This window comes from Cervus canadensis, chromosome 1 (assembly GCF_019320065.1).
Source record: "Cervus canadensis isolate Bull #8, Minnesota chromosome 1, ASM1932006v1, whole genome shotgun sequence".
NCBI lineage: Eukaryota > Metazoa > Chordata > Mammalia > Artiodactyla > Cervidae > Cervus > Cervus canadensis.
Genome location: NC_057386.1, coordinates 61,083,229 through 61,105,317, shown reverse-complemented (window position 1 = coordinate 61,105,317; position 22,089 = coordinate 61,083,229). Strand labels below are relative to the sequence as shown.

The 22,089-nt window shown below is 34.2% G+C and overlaps 1 protein-coding gene across 5 annotated transcripts in view; it reads right to left on the bottom strand.

The window, feature by feature from the left end:
• The window catches only part of TLL1 (tolloid like 1), a 343,253-nt gene that overhangs the window by 181,810 nt on the left and 139,354 nt on the right, over positions 1-22,089 (bottom strand). For all 5 annotated transcript variants that reach the window (XM_043483925.1, XM_043483909.1, XM_043483934.1 and 2 more), the window contains 4 exons: positions 13,183-13,293; positions 7,687-7,767; positions 6,040-6,192; positions 5,390-5,507 (listed from right to left, as the gene is read on the bottom strand). In XM_043483925.1, coding sequence (XP_043339860.1) covers positions 5,390-5,507; positions 6,040-6,192; positions 7,687-7,767; positions 13,183-13,293 — 463 coding nt within the window. The remainder of the gene's footprint in view (positions 1-5,389; positions 5,508-6,039; positions 6,193-7,686; positions 7,768-13,182; positions 13,294-22,089) is intronic.

Genomic DNA, 22,089 nt, shown 5'->3' with positions numbered 1-22,089 from the left:
TTTGTGGGCAGAAAACCTATTTTGTTCACTGTTTTGGTCACTGCCAAAATGCCAGCTCCTAGAATGGAGCCTGGCACATAATAGAGCTCAATAGATACAGAAAACAGATTGTTGGTTGCCAGAGGCAAGAGCTGAGGGTGGGTGAAATGGGTGAAAAGTAGTCAGAGGTACATACTTCAGTTATCCCTGAGTACAGCATGGTGACTAAAGTTGACAATACCATATCATGTATTTAAAAGTTGCTAAGAGAGTGGATATTAAAAGTTCTCATCACAACAACAACAACAACAAAATGTGTAACTATATATAGTGGTAGATGTTAATTAAATATTGTGATGATCATTTCACAATATACACAAATTTAAAAGCATGTTATACACTTAAAACAATATGTTATATGTCAATTATTAACATATCTCAATACAACTGGAAAAAATAAAAAGTCAAAAAAATAATAAATATTCATTGAAAGAACAGAGCCCCAAAGTACAGGACAGAGCTAAGACTCTAGTAGTTAGGAGCAAGCATCCTTAGAAGTCATGGAAATGTTCAAGGTGAATAATTCAACATGCTCTTGCTGAGATTCCTCCTTCAGTTTGTCTCTTTACTTTTTCTATTAGTCTAATTCTATAAATTCCTTCCAAAATTAAAAAAAATAATTTCCTTATATAAATAACAGTAAATTTGCTCCTATTGTTTTCTGTTTAAGTTAGCCAGTCTTCACTGTTTGAGAGCAAGAATCATGGCTAGCACACTTCCTCTGCCTAACTATAACTTCCTAGCATAGAGAACCCCTTAAGTGCCTGTTCAGTTGCTCCAGTCGTATCCAACTCTTTGAGACCCAGGACTGTAGCCTGACCGGCTCCTCTGTCCATGGAATTATCCTGGAAAGAATACTGGAGTGGGTTGCAATTTCCTCTTCTAAGGGATCTTCCCAACCAGGGATCAAACCCTTGTTTTCTGCAGCTCCTGCATTGGTGGACAGATTCTTTACCTCTAAGATACCTGGGAAAGCCAAGAAAACACCTTACGCTCAATTTTATAGGTCACAAAGTTAGTATAAATGACATGAAGTGAGAATTCAATAGAAAAGGATGGATAAGTGACTACTATCATAATCTGAATAATCAATATTACCAAAGAGAAATGCAATTAAAATACATAAAATCTAGAAAATAAGAAAATAAATTATTTCTAAGTCTGATTGCTTTTTGGCAATCATTAAAAATTAGCATATAATAATTGAAGATAAAAATTCAGTTACATAAATCTCTGACTTACAAAGAATAAAATCAAACAACTTCTGTTTTAAAATGGTCTCACTTTTTTCTGGTTATAATTAGTAATATTGCAAAATAGATAAATGCCAAAGAAGGTAATAGATATTCACTGAAAAATATTTATTGCTCAGGTTAAAACTTTTGCCAATATAGAGATTAAAGCCTATGACCATTGTAGATGAAGCAAAGATATCATATATCTAGAAACTTGCATATGAATATATATATACAGATATGCAGAATATAATGTACAATCATAATTTAATTTAAAAATAGGAAATGCACTAGAGTTAAATAGCAAAATGTTCTGACTTCTACATTTTTCTTTTTAAAATTTTATTATTTCCACACCTATCAAAGGCTTGATAGGAATTAGACACCCAATAAATATTTATTGAATAAAAATTGACTGTAGCAGAATACTAAAGGAAATTTATGCTCTAAATTATATAGACGATTCCATATTTAATAATGGACTTCCCTGATGGCTCAGTGGGTAAAGAATATGCCTGCAATGCAGAAGACACAGGAGATGTGGGTTTAAGCCCTGGGTCAGGATGATCCCCTGGAGGAGGAAATGGCAACCCATTCCAGTATTCTTGCCTTGAAAATCCCATGGACAGAGGAGCCTAGTGGGCTACAGTCCAAAGTGTTGCAGAATCAGACATGAATGAGTGCAAGCACAGACAGATATTTAATAACTCCTCAACTCCTAACTTCACTGGTTGGGAAGATCCCCTAGAGGAGGAAATGGCAACCCACTCCAGTATGGAGATTATTTCAGCTTTTATTTTTAAAACTTGCAAGAGTTACAAGTTGTCTGACTTAACAGGTAAACACAGTCAAAGTGATGATAATAATAAGTAATAAGATGCATTTACCTTCCAAATTAAAGCTAGAAACAGAGCAGATAAATGTTGCCATTCATATCAATGGCACCACCTTACAGGTTCTTCATATCCAACAATACTAGCTATTGTTAAATGTGATATATTATATGTCACATCTCTTATAAGAAAAAAGACCTATTACTGAGTCCAGTAGAGCATGGTGTTTGACTCAAAATATATCTTATTTTAGATGTATTTCACTAAATTGTGCAATATTAACTGTCAAACTCTTTGATAATTTAAATTAATTTTTGTGAGCTATAAATGCAGCAGCATCATGACAAAAGATCACTATTTCATGAAATTTTGGCCAATAATGGTAATTTCAAATAAAATTTAGAAGTCACAAAATGATTAGAATGATTAGTAGGCCCTGATCAAGTTCAATAAAAAAGTATCATCCTTCCTATCACTGAAAAAAAATAATATGGTGCAAACTTTGAACTGGAAAATCAATACCAAAACAAACCACCAAAATGCAACATTACTACTATAACAGTAACAAGTAAACTCAAGGGTCTAATTTCAGGAATGTAACTACAGATTTAAGTATCCTGGGGAAAGTCATAACTTCAGTTTTCAAATCCCTAAATTCTTGAATACATGTTTTTCAAAAATCCCTTTGAATTCTTACATCGTTTTATTTTAGGATTACACGCAGTGGACTTTAGCTGACATGTAAATTGCTGATACTTGCCTGGTAGCCTACCCCTAAAGCAGTGTGCTGGGTGTCATGAGGGACAGAGGTAAGCTCCCTGCCCTCATCACTGATGAAGGCAGACATCTGAGCCAACAGTGGAAATGGAGTTATGATAGCTGTTGTAGAGCAAAGTACCACTGTGGATAGCTCAAAAATGGGTGAGAATGAAATACATGAAATAAAATAGCTTAGCAGGGTAAAACAAGTGAAATGGAAAACTTTGAAAAGAACCAAACTAGTAAAACAAAATGAATATATACATGAATTTGTTACAAACAGAAATTGAGCAATAAAATAATTAAGTGGTACTTTGGACGTATTTATTTTACAAAATTGAAGGGTGGGTAAAGAAAAGATGTACTGATCTGAATATGTTGCATATTTAGAAATATGTAACCTGAGCTACATCCACTCTTATTAGATAACCAGAAGGAAGGAAGGATAGTCTAGATTTAGACCTTTATTCTCTATAGCTCAGTCAGTAAAGAATCTGTCTGCAATGCAGGGGACCCGGGATCAATTCCTAGGTCGGGAAGATTCACTGGAGAAGGAAATAGCCACCCACTCCAGTATTCTTGCCTGGAGAATCCCCATGGGCAGAGGAGCCTGGCAGGCTACAGTCCATGGGGTTGCAAGAGTCAGACATGGCTTAGCGACTAAACCATCATATATAAAGAATTAGAAGAGACTTCAAATGTAATCAAAACTTATCAAGAATAAATAAAGTAACTTAGAAGAAAACTGTAAATAATTCATAGGTAAAAAATTATGGCACTATCCAAACTAAATAGAAAAAAAATGTATCTTTTTCCTTAATGTCAATTAATAGAACCAAAATTAAAAGTCATTACTTTTTAAGTTAATTTAAATGTTCTAGGAAAATATGATGGGACAAATCAGATGATGTAGTGCCCCCAATACCTAGGGAAATATATACATTTCCCATCCTCAGAATATGTGACATTAGGGCAAGAATTATTTCCTCCAAAGGATTTAAGCATTTTATTTAAATTCCCCATATGAAAAATAATAGAAGGTATCAAATAGCTATAGCTGATTCGAGGTAATTCCTCTTTATAAGAGAATTTCAGCTAAACGTAGAAAGAATAAAAGAAAACAACAACATGAGAAAATGACTATTTTCCAGTGATGGGGACTTAAAATTGAGGGACATGGCTGTCACCACTTGAATCCACTGATAAATATTAGCATCACTAAAGTGGTAGGTACAGGAACATGTGCCTCTTGATGTGATGTAGTGTAAAGTAGACCGTGTGCCCTATCAACTAATCTCAGCAAACAAACAAAAATGGAGACAATTTAAATACTCAAATATTTAAATATAAGTTCCAATTAACTGGAAATACAAGGGGGAAAGGGTTTCCGTGGTGGCTCAGATGGTAAAAGCGTCTGCCTGCAGTGCAGGAGACCCAGGTTTGATCCTCTGGAGAAGGAAATGGCAACTCACTCCAGTACTCTTGCCTGGAAAATCCCATGGATGGAGGAGCCTGGTGGGCTACAGTCTGTGGGGTCGCAAAGAGTCAGACTCGACTGAGTGACTTCACTTTCACTTTTCACAAGGGGAAAAGTGAAAATTTTCACAATGAAAAGTCTTTCTTACACTATACTGAATTGCTAGGAGGACTGCTATTACTGTAACTTAGCTAGATTATGGGATTTGTGAAGAGATGTGGTGGCAGAAGAAGCAGTAAATGCAAGTTGTGGTAAATGTTATATCCAAGAATCTAGATTTTACTCTCAGGCTGGCATTTCCCAAAATGTGTTCTGGGATACTGATCACATTCTTCACTATTAGAAGCATGAGATAACTGTTCCCATTTTAAAATAAGTTTAGGGGACACTGTATTCTATATTCCTTTAAATTGGCTGAATATTAGCAGGTTTAGCACACTACTTGTAGGAATACTTACTGAAATTTAACACAGTATTTTCACAACTTACAGGATAGTTGTTTTGAAGAGAGTATTGTTATCATCCTGTAAGAAGCAAATCTAGAAAACACCACTGTAGGTTGTTATAAACACTGAGGAATCTCAAAAATTGTGGCATTTTGCTCTAATTAGTATTTTTTGAAGATAATTCTAATGGCAGTGAATTGAGTTAAGACTGGAGAGCAGTTGAAATAGAGAAGGTGTGAGAGGACAAAGGCTTGAACAGACAGGAGGACCGACATGGAATAAAAGTAGAAGCAAAAAGACACAGTGGATATCAACAGAAACAATGTGTTGAAAACTGAAAATCACTGAAAACAAAACTGAGGTTTCTAACTCAGGTTAGTGGGCAGTGCTATCATATATTTGGAACAGAAGGAAGGGCAGCTGCAGTGGTGGAGGATGCATAGAGGTCTGTGATCAAAGAATACATTTCTTTAAAATATAGTATTCATTTATTCATACTTTTAATGGGCAAAAGACTAAGCAAATATTTGAAAAGTGAATCTTATCTATGGACTTTTTTCCCTTCTATATTTACTTTACTCATTCCCTGGTTCTACTTACCCGCAAGGCCTATATGTGAATACAATGTAACTCTCTTCATCCCCTCTTTCAATGAAAGTCACACATGTGTGTTTTTCCCAGTGCCTCATGGCCTGCTTGAACATGGCTCGCTGGCTGCCTGGAAAAATGGCATGACATTAATAAAACAGTGCCTGTTCCAGAGAGAAGTCTGCATGTGGCTCCTCTGTCCCGAGCCTGGCTGTGCAGACGAGATGCCACCACTATAACCAGACCAAAGAATACTAGCACCAAGTACCACAGGGAGCCATTGTTGAGAGTGTGCACTGTCTTCAGAATCATAGCCATGAGCTTACTGTCTTGACAAGGCTGTGTGTACAAGGCTTCATGAACAAATATATGTATTGTTCTTGTCAACTGAAAAGAAAACAGCTTCTAGGTTTAATGGGCACATCGGAAACTCCTTTTAAAAACCAGAATAGTTCTTTAGATTCTTATATATATATATAAAAACATATATATATGTTTTTAAATTTCAAGATATGCTGACAACTGAGGTGAATGGAATCTTTCTTATATTTGAGTTAATACTATATTTTATGTATTAGTATTCTATAAAATATATATATATACTTAGTCTATATAATAATCATTGTTCCATTATCAAAATAGACCCTCTGGGAATATCTTACCAGTGAAGTTGCCTCCTATGACATAAGGAATAACACCTCCAGGCCACACTCTTTCAGTTCTTGATGTAGCAGCCCTGGGAACTCTATTTTTCTCACTTTGCCCTGAGAATTTCAGTGGTAATTTTTCCTTAACTGTGTTGTTTTGCTCCAAGCCTGCAGTGACATTTAAAACATTCTGTGAAACAGAAGTCCTCGGTCAGAGAATCATTTACCTCTTAAAGGACAAGTTAAAATGTCTTATTTATATATTTATATAAATATGCCTGAAATCAAAATGTATTAAAGAAAAACTTCATATATATTATATACTTGAGTAAAGTGTTAAAATATTTAAGTAGCTAAAAAACATACTATTTCCTAATGCTCTCTCTATAAGCAAATTTTGATGACTTTCAATACAATAGCTTACAGTGGACAGAAGTCAAGTAGACTTTGTAAGGCACAGAAAAATTCTTTTATGTATTCTACTTTACTAGATAACTAAGAAATTCACCAATAGAATTAAAAAGACATTTTTAAAAAGTCTTACTTTGTCCAAAACCTTTCTTACTCCTGTGAAATCTCTAATCCTTTAAATCAGAACTGATATTCCATAGTACAGATAAAAACTGTGAATATTACATAATAGAGAGAGTAAATGAAATAAGGATAATACAGATATTGTCTCAGATTCTGGGACAATGGGCTACATCTATTCCAATTTCCTAGGGATTCGTATCCAGACAACAGTATGATTTAGAGATCAGTATACAAGGTGAGCAGGCCAACATAAAACGCGGTCTACTATGGAGTAGCTTTCAGGTCTGCAGTCACTAACTTTGCTCGGTAGCCTTTCACAATTTTTTGTTATGGTGCTATTTTTCCTACACTTTCGTATTTACTTTCCTTCTTGATATATCATTGTTGACACAAATGGCTTACAGCTTCCATACACTTCAAACACAATGAACATTGAATGTTTGCCCCTGATATCTGTGTCCCTAACATTTCTAATTTTTTAATATCCTAGAGCAAAGCATCTTAGCTTTGGAAAAATTAATTCTTGGCATAATTAATTAGTATCAATCAACTGAAGGAAAGTTAGGATATGAACTTTGAACAGGAGACTTTAAAAAGAAACTCTAAAATCCACAAATAGTGACTAATAAATTCAACATTTTAAATATTAACTAATCATTAATCCAGAAAGCGGTTTCTCTCAATCTTTTCCTATACATACTTTTGGAAGAGTTAAAAATATTTTTAATTGTTTTTTAATCTAATTTATCAGTTTACCAATTTACTTTAAGTGGATTTTGTTTCAAAATAAGCATTCATATTTTTTCATTTGAGGAAAACTGATGTAGCTCCACGCTTGATAAAAACACCTTACTGTGATACCATTTTTTTGGAAATAAATATCAACAGTAAAATAAACACCTAATGCATTTTTTATTAAGGAGAAGCTGAAAATAAGTTAAAATATTTTAAATGTCCCCAACTAAGTTCCAAAATCTTCCATTACATATCAACTAATATAAAGGAATAAAGGACTCTCTCAATACACATCCTTCCATCCTTTGAATCTTAACGGCAAACTGAACTGCTACGAGTGTAACATTCACTGTGCAGCAACTCAAGAGTCTGCAGCTTTGAACATGGGTTTACCGGAGCCAATCCTTCTTATTCTGTCTATAAGTTGGTAGAGGGGCCCTCGTTTCTTTGACATCCCATGGTCTCCAAATCCACCTTAAAGAGTAAAGGAAAATAGTTAGGTTAAATTCACTGTAAATTAAAGTTCTTGTAAATAAGCAATAGTAACATGTTACGTTGATTTCTCCTTGGACATCTCTTTTTATGTGGTCTTATATAATTGCATTAAAGTAATAATATCCATTAATCTTGGAAGGGGGTAAAAATTCTACAATATGTTTGGTAGAAACCAGTGAAATACTGTAAAGCAATTATCCATCAATTAAAAAAAATTGCAACTAAAACTAAAGAGGTAGGAGAAAACCAGAGAGCTATCTAAATCAATTTATTTGGACAGCATAGCAATTGAGTCATCTTTTGACAATTTGAAACTTTTTTTTTTTCCACTGTGAACTTTACAACACATAGTATTCTATAGGAAGAGACCCAAATTGTTCTGCCATGTTGATTGCATTCCAGCTATATTCCCAATACAAACTAAATACTTTCAGATGGCAAATCAGCAAATGAAAATAAAAACACTAAAAGAGCATGAGGTACGTCAATTTTTTATCAATAAAACTATGAAAAGAAAAAAAGCAAGTGTATAGTGTAAATTTTGCTCCAAAGCTTGGATCAAGTTTGAGACATTTCTAATAGCATATGTAATGAATATAATGCATTCAAATAAAATTTGAAAATTAGTTTCTATAATTTATAAAAACCAATAACATAGCTTTTTAAAAAGTCACAAAGTGAGAATCTGAAAGGATGCCCAGCTGCAAAATACATTTTATTATGTTGGTGCAATTTACAATCTTTATAAAAAAGATATAAAGATTTTATAGCTCACAATGTAGAGGAGTGGTTTAGGGATAAGAAAATATATTTTCTTGCAGCTTTAAGAACAAAGTCATCATCATAAAGCAGAACATTTGATGAAAATCCAAGTCTTCTGATCCTCATTCCAGGTCTTTAACAAAATGCTCTCTTATTTTTCTTTCCCAAAATGCTGTCTTAATTTTATCACCTAGTTTGCCTTCTCGTTGAATTCTGATGGACAAATACAAAGAGTTATCACTGAGCAAACAACTAATATGATCACTAATGATATCAGAAAAAGTGATTCATGAGCCTGTGGGCTAAGACAATGAAAGAGTACCAGAAATTCATGCAAACAACAATATGTTTTTGCACTTTGAACTATTTCCTTTCGATATCTCCTTTCCCTTTGAAATTAACTCTAAAACATAATTACCTAGATTGAAGCTAGTAAAAAGTAATAAATATTGTTAACATATAAGCATCTTTTAGAAAATATCAATTAAGTCCGTATAAGGCAGAGTAGTTAGAATGCTTGTTCATTGAATAATAGTCTGCTTAATTGTTTGAATTACATAGTCACATTCTTGCTATGCTCCTTGAGAAAAATTTTTGAAATATTTTTCATTGAACATTTTAGAAAGATGAGGTAATACTTAAGTGTATTCATTCCTAAGCAGTTATAGCAAACATTTTTAAAGGATGATAAAAATGTATTTGAAATGATCATTGCATAACAATTATATGGTATATTAGATAGGCCTGAAACACATAGATATAGAAGGAGGCTAATTATGAAGAAAAAATAAATGTCTTAGTTAATATTAAGGTAAATGATAAGCATAAGAATATTATAGATGAGAAAAAACATTTCAAGATTATCAAAGTCAATAATATTTTAATATTTTAGCAAGTTTGAAAATTATTATAGCAATATAAATAAAATTATGCATAGATAGTTCATTGAAATAGTAAAATTCATAATATGTATTTATTTCTCCTATTTTAAAAATTCTAAAATGAAATTATACAAAACAAATATTTACAAAAAAGACAATATATTTTCAAATAAGAAAATAAGAAATATAGTCAATGCACCACAAACTATAAGTAAGGTGAAAAGACAGCCCTCAGATTGGGAGAAAATAATAGCAAATGAAGAAACAGACAAAGGATTAATCTCAAAAATATACAAGCAACTCCTGAAGCTCAATTCCAGAAAAATAAATGACCCAATCAAAAAATGGGCCAGAGAACTAAACAGACATTTCTCCAAAGAAGACATACAGATGGCTAACAAACACATGAAAAGGTGCTCAACATCACTCATTATTAGAGAAATGCAAATCAAAACCACAATGAGGTACCATTACACGCCAGTCAGGATGGCTGCTATCCAAAAGTCTACAAGCAATAAATGCTGGAGAGGGTGTGGAGAAAAGGGAACCCTCTTACACTGTTGGTGGGAATGCAAACTAGTACAGCCGCTATGGAAAACAGTGTGGAGATTTCTTAAAAAACTGGAAATAGAACTGCCATATGACCCAGCAATCCCACTTCTGGGCATACACACTGAGGAAACCAGATCTGAAAGAGACACGTGCACCCCAATGTTCATGCAGCACTGTTTATAATAGCCAGGACATGGAAGCAACCTAGATGCCCATCAGCAGATGAATGGATAAGGAAGCTGTGGTACATATACACCATGGAATATTACTCAGCCGTTAAAAAGAATTCATTTGAATCAGTCCTAATGAGATGGATGAAACTGGAGCCCCTTATACAGAGTGAAGTAAGCCAGAAAGATAAAGAACATTACAGCATACTAACACATATATATGGAATTTAGAAAGATGATAACGATAACCCTATATGCAAAACAGAAAAAGAGACACAGAAATACAGAACAGACTATTGAACTCTGTGGGAGAATGTGAGGGTGGGATATTTCAAAAGAACAGCATGTATACTATCTATGGTGAAACAGATCCCCAGCCCAGGTGGGATGCATGAGACAAGTGCTCGGGCCTGGTGCACTGGGAAGACACAGAGGAATCGGGTGGAGAGGGAGGTGGGAGGGGGAATCGGGATGGGGAATACGTGTAAATTTATGGCTGATTCATATCAATGTATGACAAAACCCACTGAAATGTTGTGAAGTACTTAGCCTCCAACTAATAAAAAATTTAAAAAAAATAAATAAATAAAAAATAAAGGAATAAAAAAAAACTAACAAGAAAGGGAAAAGAGTAAAAACAGACTATAGAATTCTTTTATGATGTTGGAATTCAGCTGAATAGTGCTAATTACTCTGAAACATGTACTTTTCACATATATATTTAGAATATGTCTTTATGACAGCATGCTTTTGTTTTATGATTTTCTATAAATAATAATTTACTTCCAAATATTAGCATTTCAGAGCTTAACTATAAATGAAATGACAAAATTATATGTTGGGTTGACCAATACATAAAGTCGAAAAATCTGAACCCCTGAAAAACATGAACAAACTTTCTGGTCAACCCAATAGTATTAATTTTCTTTTTTCTTTGTTTCATCTTCATTTTATTTTTTTTCCATTTATTTTTATTAATTGGAGGCTAATTACTTTCTAAATCACAGAAAATGAACACCTTTAGTACCAAGAGAGGACAATGGGCTAAAGAAATCACTTTAATAAAGCATAAATCTAACAAAAATTTTAACGAAAACTGAGAATGTAATGTGATAAATTTAAGATTCTGCTGAGTTGCCTCATTGCTGTCTTTTTTGAAATCCACTGTTGCCGGACAGTGACAGTGTTAAGTGTGAGGTAGTGTTTGCAGTCTGTCAATAAACATATCCTATAGGAATGGACTATCTGTGACTACACTGCAAAGCAGTTTCCTCATATATTTGGTGTATGTTTCAGAAAAGACTCACTATATATAACAAAGACTAAAGCTTATTATTTTTAAGTACCATATTCTTTTAAATAAATTTCTTAAGTTTTATTACCTTACATAAATTTCTCATATGTAACATTTGCATTTTGATTATGTACAGTAGTGTCTTTATTCTTAAAAGGGCATGCTAACCTATAACATTGAAAAGCTAATTTGTGTCCATATGTGGTCAGTTACTCAGTTGTGTCCTACTCTTTGCAGCCCTATGGACTGTACTCCGCCAGGCTCCTCAGTCTATGGAATTTTCCAGGCAAGAACACTTGCCATTTCCTACTCCAGGAGATCTTCCTGATTCAGGGATCAAACCTGCATCTCCTGGGGCTCCTGCATTGGCAAATGGACTCTTTACCACTGGTGCTGCCTGAGAAGCCCTATGTTATCCGCAATTAACTTCAAAATATTTTATACATACTTATGCATGCATGCACACACACACATACACAGGGCAAATATGGTAAACTGAACAATTGCTGCATCTTTGAGGTGTATGGGTGTTGACTGCATCATCCTATCAACTTCACTATATTTTGGAAGATTGTCATAATAAAAACTTGTGGGAAAGAAAATTGGGAAAAGAGATTTGTTAATTCACAGTAAAGAGTCTTAAGACTAAAATATATTTGTCTGCTAGATACCACAAAGGGACTATATATTCCCCATGGAATACAGAAGGAAATAAAAATAGCATTAGGAGGAGGAGAGATCAATGAAATCAAAAAGCATGACTGAATAAATGCTTTAGCTATAACTACAAAAAGAAATTTTATATTTTTAACCTTTCAATTTTCTCCAAAATACAGAATAAAAATTGTATCAAGATTATATAAATAATTTTCAAATTTTAATTAAATTATTTTAATATGAAAACCCAAATATCTTTGAAATATTACAAGTCACATATAGGCATAATTCAAACATGTGCAAACAGCTAAAATTGAAACTGTCTTCCAGGTTTTCATAAAAGTTATAAAAATGGATATATAATTTTTTCTAAATATGTTTGTGTATAATCACTCAAGAATAATTTACCTTCTGCATCTCAATATTTAAATGGGAGGCAATTGAATATAATGTTCAAGAGTATGAAATTTAACCTTCCTCAGAAGTGAACCTTGGTCCTGACTCAGTCATTTCCTGGCAGTGTGATAACAAGAAAACTATGCACGCATGCTCAGTCACTTCCATCATATCTGATTCTTTGCGACCCTATGGGCTGTAGGCCACCAGGCTCCTCTGTCCTTGGGATTCTCCAGACTAGAATACTGGAATGGGTTGCTATGCCTTCCTCCAGGGGATCTTCTTGACCCAGGGATTGAACCCCTATCTCCTGCACTGCAGGCAGAGTCTTTACCACTGAACCACAGGGGAAGCCCCAAGAAAAGCAGTCATAACCTTATAAATCTCCTCGTAAACCACAATAACATCAGCAGCTACTCATAATGGGGTCATTATGAGGATTCAAGGAGTTAACACCTGCAAAGTACTTAAGCCACTATAACATCATTCTTAACTACATTACATAATAAAGTTAAAATTATGAATTTATGAATAAAACTTAAAATTATAAATAGACTAATCTGTATCAAGGAAATAAAATTTGATCACCAGAACATTCAAAATGATCTAAATTGTATTTTAGCATTTCAAGAGTATATTTTCTTCTAAATAAATGCAAACCAAGTCAAATAATCAAACGTACCTGTGGTGTGTCCAAATCTTCCAAAGGGGTTCTGTGTAAGGTCAATTGTCCTATCAATTTGAAAGACATTTAAATCTTCATCATCTAAGGCAATGTCACCCCAAAACACAGCTAAAAAAGAAAATTTCAATTAAAATACAAATTATTTAAGAGCAAAAAGCAATGCGAACAGAGCTAATTAGAAAAAAGTACTGCTAAAAATATGGAAATTCGGTCCTTATAGCTATAGAGATATTTCAGAAAATAGTGTACCTGAACATACTGGCCCTGTTTCAGTGTAATGTGAGCCACCTGTGAAAGGATGGGATCTGCTTTTCTCACTCCGATGATTTAGAGGAAAGGGAGAGAGTCATTTCTTCGAGTGAAAAGACCTCAGATTTATCGGCGTGGGGGTGGTTCTTAAGGGTGTAGTGATGGAGAGGGAAGCATGGAGTGCTGTAGTTCATGGGGTCACAGAAAGTCAGACATAACTGAGTAACTGAACTGAATGAAACTTAAGGGAAGAGAATTCAGCAACCACGGCTAATTTGCAAATGAGTGAAAAAGAATGCTGACATGCACAGCAGATGCCTGAGATAAGCAATTCTTCACTGACAGGTGGAAGAAGAGGTAGTAGCAATTAAGCCATGTGCTATTTTATAATTTTATAAAGTGAGGTGCAATTGAGTCAAAAGAATATAATGCTATTATAGCAACTCATTCATTATATTTTGATAAAGTGGTAAAGTACCTTCTCTGAAGATGCCATTGCTTGAGTATCTATAAAATATATAGATTAACTCGACATTTATTAGGCAATGACTAGGTGCTGGCCTTTCATCATTAATAAAAAATAAGACATTTGTTTGTATTTTCAGGAGCTTCAAAAACATCACCCTAATTCCAGAAATACTCTTTTATACCCAGAAGTTTAGGCTACTTAATAAAGGAAAGCTCTATAAACCACTGTAAATGAATTTACTAGTAAGCAAATTATTATTTTTTAAGTCAGAATACATATTTGCATAACGAAAAGCAGCCTCCTTGTTTATTTGAGTCCAAAAGTAGATTAATCAATCCCTTTGTACTATCAGATATCAAAATATAATAACTTTAGGAAATGTAGCAAATTTATGATAAGATAAATTGATCATGAAATAGTAAAGAATTGACAAATGCCTTATTTGACAATTTGCCTTGACAAATTCTGAGATATTTAAAATTTTTTCTTCAGATATTTCTTCTACAACACCAAAAAGGAAAGAAGGAAATTACATTAAAAATTATAGAAGGAGTCTTACTCAATATTATGTAATAACCTATAGGGAAATGAATCTGAAAAAGTATATATATCTGATTCACCATGATTTACACCTGAAATTAACACAACATTGCAAATCAACCATATTTTAGTTTTAAAAATTAATAATTTAGAAAATGACAAAATCCATTTCAAATCACTTTTATTAAATTCAAACCTAAATATATATTAATTTTAGCTATAAAAGCTATTTAATAAAATTAGTTAATTCATAAAATTAAACTTCAGTCCTGAAAGCTATATATTGCTTCAGGTTTTGATCAAAGGTTTATGATATAAAATTGTTTACTTAGTTTAGTTCACTTATACAAAACTGACATGAGATAAGGGGTTTGTTTATTTGCAAATCTAGAAAGAAAGAAAATAGAAATTAGTTCAAGGTGGGTAATCAGTTCCACATGTGAAAAAAACCTTTATTAGAATTCTCTCATCAACATGAATCAGCTACAGGTATATATGTGATTCATGTTGATATATGACAGAAACCATAACAATATTGTAAAATAATTGTTCTTCAATTAAAATTTTAATTAAAAAAATAATTCTCTCATCAAACTCTGTCTTCTTTCACCATCTTCTTTCACCATGGCCCTACTGTCAATGAAATGGCAGTTTGCAGAAGTAAAGGGACGCTTGCCTGTGTGCGTGTTAATTCGCTTCAGTCATGTCCGACTCTTTATGACCCTATGGACTGTAGCCTGCCACGTTCCTCTGTCCATGGGAGTCTCCAGGCAAGAACACTGGCATAGGTTGTCATGCCCTTCTCCAGGTCCTCTTCTCCCACCCAGGGATCGAACCACTGTCTCTTACTTCCCCTGCATTGGAAAGTGGGTTCTTTACTACTAGTGCCAAATGGGAAGCCCAAAGGGACGCTTACTGTCTTTTAACATCAAAGAGACAAAGAAGTCTGTATAAGACTTAATAGTGCTAAGAAGTTGGTCTTGATGCCTGAAATTGAATCCAGATTCATACACATGAAGCATGAATGTTTGAGTCTTCATCATCATCCCTAAAGCCAGACATCCTACCAAAAAGATGGCTTACCTAAATAAAATATTTTGGAGTTATATAAAAGACTTGTTCTTTTTAAAAAATAAAATTTGCACTTTTTGTTTCAAGATTTTTCACTATTCTAAGTAAATAAAAGCTTGCTAGTTATTTAAACTTTCCATCATGTGTATTTACTAGGCACATAGTTGGGGACACTGAACGGCGCTCTCAGTCTGCCTATTTCTTTCTGAGTGCTGGCAGACAACTAGAGACACTCAAAAAGTGCTTCTCTAACATTTTGTTTTGCCCAGGAATCACAGAAAATCTGGTTAAAATGCAGGGTCTGATTTAGTACCTCTGTGGAGTGATCTTCAGTTCAGTTCACTTCATTTCAGTTGCTCAGCTGTGTCCGACTCCCTGTGACCCCAAGGACTGGAGCACGCCAGCATTCCCTGTGCATCAAAACTCTGGGAACTTGCTCAAACTCATGTTCATAAGTCAGTGATGCCATCCAACCTTCTCATCCTCTGTTGTCCCCTTCTCCTCCTGCCTTCAATCATTCCCAGCATCAGGGTCTTTTCCAGTGAGTCAGTTCTTCACATCAGGTGGCAAAGTATTGGAGATTCAGCTTCAGCATCAGTCCTTCCAAAGAATTTTCAGGACTGATTTCCTTTAGGATTGCTTGGCTTGATCTCCCTGCAGTCCAAGGAACTCTCAAGAGACTTCTCCAACACTACAGTTCAAAAGCATCAATTCTTTGGCACTCAGCTTTCTTTCCAGTCCAACTCTCACATCCATACATGACTACTGGGAAAACCATAGCTTTGACTAGATGGACATTTGTTGGCAAAGTAATGTCTCTGCTTTTTAAGATGCTGTCTAGGTTGGTCATAGCTTTTCTTCCAAGAACCAAGCATGTTTTAATTTCATGGCTGCAGTCACCATCTGCAGTGATTTTGGAGCAGAATAAAATGAAGTCTGCTGTTGTTTCCCCATCTATTTGCCATGAAGTGATGGGACCGGATGCCATCATCTTAGTTTTTTGAATGCTGAGTTTTAAGCCAACTTTTTCTCTCTCTTCTTTCATTTACATCAAGAGGCTCTTTAGTTCCTCTTCACTTTCTCTCATAAGGAAGGTGTCATCTGTGCATCTGAGGATATTGATATTTTTCCCAGCAATCTTGATTCCAGCTTGTGCTTCATGCAGTTTGGCATTTCTCATGATGTACTCTGCATAGAAGTTAAATAAGCAGGGTGACAATGGCCTTGACATATTCCTTTCCAAATTTGGAACCAGTCTGTTATTCCATGTCCAGTTCTAACTGTTACTTCTTAACCTGCATACATATTTCTCAGGAGGCAGGTGAAGTGGTCTGATATTCCCATCTCTTGAAGAATTTTCCAGTTTGTTGTGATATACACAGTCAAAGGTTTTGGTGTAATCAATAAAGCAGAAGTAGATGTTTTTCTTGAACTCTCTTGCTTTTTCTATGATCCAATGGATGTTGGAAACTTGATCTCTGGTTCCTCTGCCTTTTCTAAAACCAGCGTGAACATCTGGAAGTTCTGGGTTGATGTACTTTGAAGGCTGGCTTGGAAAATTTTGAGCATTACTTTGCTAGCATGTGACATGTGCAGTAGTGCAGTAGTTTGAACATTGTTTGGCATTGCCTTTCTTTGGGATTGGAATGAAAATGGACCTTTTCCTGTCCTGTGGCCACTGCTGAGTTTTCCAAATTTACCGGCATATTGAGTGAAACACTTTCACAGCATCATCTTTTAGGATTTGAAATAGCTCAACTGGAATTCCACCACATCCACAAGTTTTATTCATAGTGATGCTTCCGAAGGCCCACTTGACTTCGCATTCCAGGATGTCTGGCTCTAGGTGAATGATCATACCATCGTGGTTATCTGGGTCATGAAGATCATTTTTGTACAGTTCTTCTGTGTATACTTGCTACATCTTCTTAATACCTCCTGCTTCTGTTAGGTCCATACCATTTCTGTCATTTATTGTGCTCATCTTTGCATGAAATGTTCCCTTTGTGTCTCTAATTTTCTTGAAGAGATCTCTAATCTTTCCTATTCTATTGTTTTCCTCTATTTCTTTGTATTGATCACTGAGGAAAGCTTTCTTATCTTTCCTTGCTATTCTTTGGAACTCTGCATTCAAATGGGTATATCTTTCCTTTTCTCCTTTGCCTTTCACTTCTTTTCTTTTCTCAGCTATTTGTAACATCTCCTCAAACAACCATTTTGCCTTTTTGCATTTGTTTTTCTTGGGGATGATCTTGATCACTGCCTCCTGGGCAATGTCACAAACCTCCATCCATAGTTATTCAGGCAATTTTTCTATCATATCTAATCCCTTGAATCTATTTGCCAGTTCCACGGTGTAATCATAAGGGCTTTCAGTTAGGTCATACCTGAATGGTCTAGTGGTTTTCCCTACTTTCTTCAATTTAAGTCTGAATTTGGCAATAAGAAGTTCATGATCTGAGCCAAAGTCTGCTCCTGGGTTGCTTTTGCTGACTGTATAGAGCTTCTCCATCTTTGGCTGCAAAGAATATAATCAATCTGATTTCGGTATTGATGATCTGGTGATGTCCATGTGTAGAGTCTTCTCTTGTGTTGTTGGAAGAGGGTGTTTGCTACGACCAGTGCATTCTTTTGGCAAAACTCTTATTGTCCTTTGCCCTGCTTCATTCTGTACTCCAAGGCCATATTTGCCTGTTACTCCAGGTGTTTCTTGACTTCCTACATTTGCATTCCAGTCCCCTATAATGAAAAGGACATCTTTTTTGGGTGTTAGTTCTAGAAGGTCTTATAGGTCTTTATAGAACCATTCAACTTCAGCTTCTTCAGCATAGATTAGGGCATAGACTTGTTTTATTGTGATATTGAATGGTTTGCCTTAGAAACGAACATAGATTATTCTATCATTTTTGAGATTGCATCCAAGTACTGCCTTTCAGACTCTTTTGTTGACCATGATGGCTACTCCATTTCTTCTTATATTTTTAACAAGCTCCCATTGTCACAAATAATTATCACCTTTGTTTTATTTATTACTTTTATTTTTTCTGCAAGTATAAATTTTATTCCTCTGAATCAACTGGCTGACTTGAGAGCATGAACATTTAACCAAGTAAAATGTTGTCTGTACAACATTTGTATAATATGAGTAATAATAAAACTCAAATGTTTTAGATTTTTATTTTCTTGTAATGACTTTTCACATACAATAGGATTCATGTATTGATGAATTATATCAAACAAAGATCAGCAGTCCAAGTTGATATAACACCTCCGAGAAGAAAAATCTTTCCTGGTGGCTCAGTCAGTAAAGAATCTGCCTGCAATGCAGGAGACCCAGGTTTGATTCCTGGGTCGGGAAGGTCCCCTGGAGAAGGAAACGGCTACCCACTCCAGTATTCTCCCCAGGAGAATGCAACAGATGGGTTACAGTCCACAGGGTCACAAAGAGTCAGACAGGACTGAGCGACTGAAACCCGGCCATAGTGGAGGAAGAGGCATAAGACCAGACAATTTTTACAAAGAGACAAAACTGCTCTGGAATACATAAGCCCATCTTTTATTAATTGCTTTTTTTCCTAAACCAGTATCTTCAGTAGCTTTGCAGTTCTGAATATGTGGTGAATTGATTCAGAAGAAAACAAATATCATTTATGTGTAGACTTGATATGCTATAGACTTTATAACCATATATATTTTTAAATCTTGATGTTATCAACAGTAACAAAAAATGGACATCTTAGAATTTTCAACCTATCATATAATTTAAAATGCACAATTTCTTCCTTTTTTGGCACACATTTGAATGTTTCCTTAATTCACCTTCCACTTCAGTCTATGTCTTGTGCAAGCGTGAGTGCTAAGTCAATTCAGTCATATCTGACTCTTTGCAACCCTATGGACTGTAACCTGCCAGGCTCCTCTGTCCATGGGATTCTGAAGGCAAGAATACTGGAATGGATTGCCATGCCCTCTTCCAGGAGAATCTTCCAGACATATGATTAAATCCATATCTTTTATGTTTCCTGCACTCACAGGTGGGTTCAGTTACCACTAGCACCACCTGGGAAGCCCATAAGTGTCTTATTTCATGTTAAATATTTACTTATGCATTGGCATAGCTAAATGAATGATGAAACTTTATATTAATGACAATAACATTACAATTTGCATTGTAACCAAACATATATTTTTATATAGACTCCAAGATGTTTGTAATTCTCAAGTATACTTTGGAGCCTTTTGTTTTTCTTTCTATGGTATTTTCTATTTATTTTACATTAAAAAATTGAAGAGAAATATTTTTAAATTATAAATTATCAGTCATTAACCCATTTAATACAGTGATTTGTGTTCAGTGATATCAGATACAGAAATTAATACAAAAAACTTATAGATTATGATATTAGGGAAATAATGAAATTAGAATATTTATTATCTGGAATTCTGCTCAGATTCTTATGGTCAAAAAATTGGGTTGTAGCTAACCAATAGGCCAAAATAAAATGTCAAAAAGTACAATTTTGACATGACATGGAAAACCACAGGTTTTGTTTTTCCCTTGAAGGCAATTTGCATTCATTGTACTACAAACATTTTTTAATCAGAGACCAAAAAGGAAAGAAAAAAATTGCTTTTACTGCAGTACACAGAGTAAATACATTTTATAAAGGAATATATGGTGAGAATAAGCAATCCAATGTTGTGATTCCCTATACTGTAATTTTAAGTGATGTCTCTTTCACCAACTTTCTGATTCCCCAGCAAGCTATAGTCCTTCAATTCTGAAGCTGAGGTCCAGGGACCAGCTTTAAGGAGGCTTTAAGTCTGTGATTCCCTAAAAGCTGTATGCAAAAAAACAATATGTAAGAGTTTATAAACAGTCACCACATGTTTTTCAGAGAAAAGGTCCATAGCAGATTGTCAAAAGGGATCACACAAAGTAAAGAACCACTTGTTGCTGTTGTTTAAGAGCCAGTACTTCAGACAAAAGCAAAGTCTTTCAGTACACTTGGAAGAAAATACTTGCAAGCTAAATAGCCTAAAGAAAATGAATATATTTTCTTGATAGCTGATTACTACTTGGGAGTACACTGTAGTAGACAAGATGATAGAGTATCCTCAGACATTACTTACAGAAAGTTCTTCTAGAAATCCCCTCTCCCTATCTAACCCCATTAGGTGTTTCATCTGCTTCCATGTCTTGCTTGTCTTGCCAACACACAAGATTTCATAGCATGTTTTTAATTCAGATTCTTCAATTTAATTTTGAAAATACCACAGGAAGCATTGTTGCTTATCTTTAAAAACTCATTGCCAGCCTGACATAAAGTAGGTCCTCAGTATATGTTTTAAGGCACAAAAGATGTGACTAAGTAAGTGAATTGGGGAATAGTTGTATATAACAAAAATGAGGCTAGGAATGTGGTATAATTCACAAATTTGCCTCTGACCCAAAATACTAGATATTCAACCATTCCAAAGAATATTTCAAATCCTTTCAATCCAGAGTAAATTACTATTTTATACTTTAAAAAAAAAAAAAAAAAAAGGCAGCTGCCTTTCTTTTTTATTCCAGTAGTATATATTATTAAATGTAGTTATGGGAAATGTATCTTTTTTTTTTTTTTCCTAAACACCACACTTGCATGTTCAGGAAATACATGACTGAACTAACAGATCAGTTATCTTGAGACATATAGGATTTGGAGAGATTGTTTAAAGATTCAACAATAGCCAAGAGGATTGCTTATTATGCTTTATCAGTTTAAACTTTATGTTGTTATTGATATTGGATTTAGGGAGGAAGAATGATATCATGTGAAAACTGGCAAAACAAAACTGCTTGACAAAACTGCTCTGGCTGCTCTAGGCTAAAATAAAAGCCTAGTGAAAATTTCCTCAGACAAGGGCAACAGTGAAGAGTTAAAGTCAACTATTTTTACATGATTGACAACCATTAAGCAAATTCCCAAGGAAAAGTAAGACTTGGCAAAAGTTCCAATATATACATTTTGGAGACAATGTTACATTACTCAAAAAAGAAAATAACTTTCTGGTGACATTTCATATGCACAGAATAAAAATGTTCCCCAAAATGACAAACATGAAATTTAATTTAAGTTCCAATTTGGGAAGCAATTATCTAACATTTTTAAAGCTCTTGGTACAATATAAAAATAAAGATATATTTTTATGTAGAGTTAGAAATGATCTTCAAAAAATGAGAAGAAGAAATTTTTCACATAGTACATTTCTTTCTTAAATTTCTAATAATAAAGTATTTATAGTCCAATTACTTTAGTGACTATTTATAAAAAAAAATAATATACATTACTTTATTTAAGATATAAGGGTTATTTTCCAAGATCTGCATTTTAACTTATATCATATACTATCACATAAACTGAAAAAAAGTCATCCAATCTATAAAAAGGGTGATATAATGAAGTACAAATATTGAGTTATATAAAATGGTTTACTCATCCTTCTCTGATAAGCTGGATTTAAGGTGCTTTTGTGTAACATAACTCTAATTTGCCGCCTTAAAACAAGATGACTCAATGTACCACAAACAT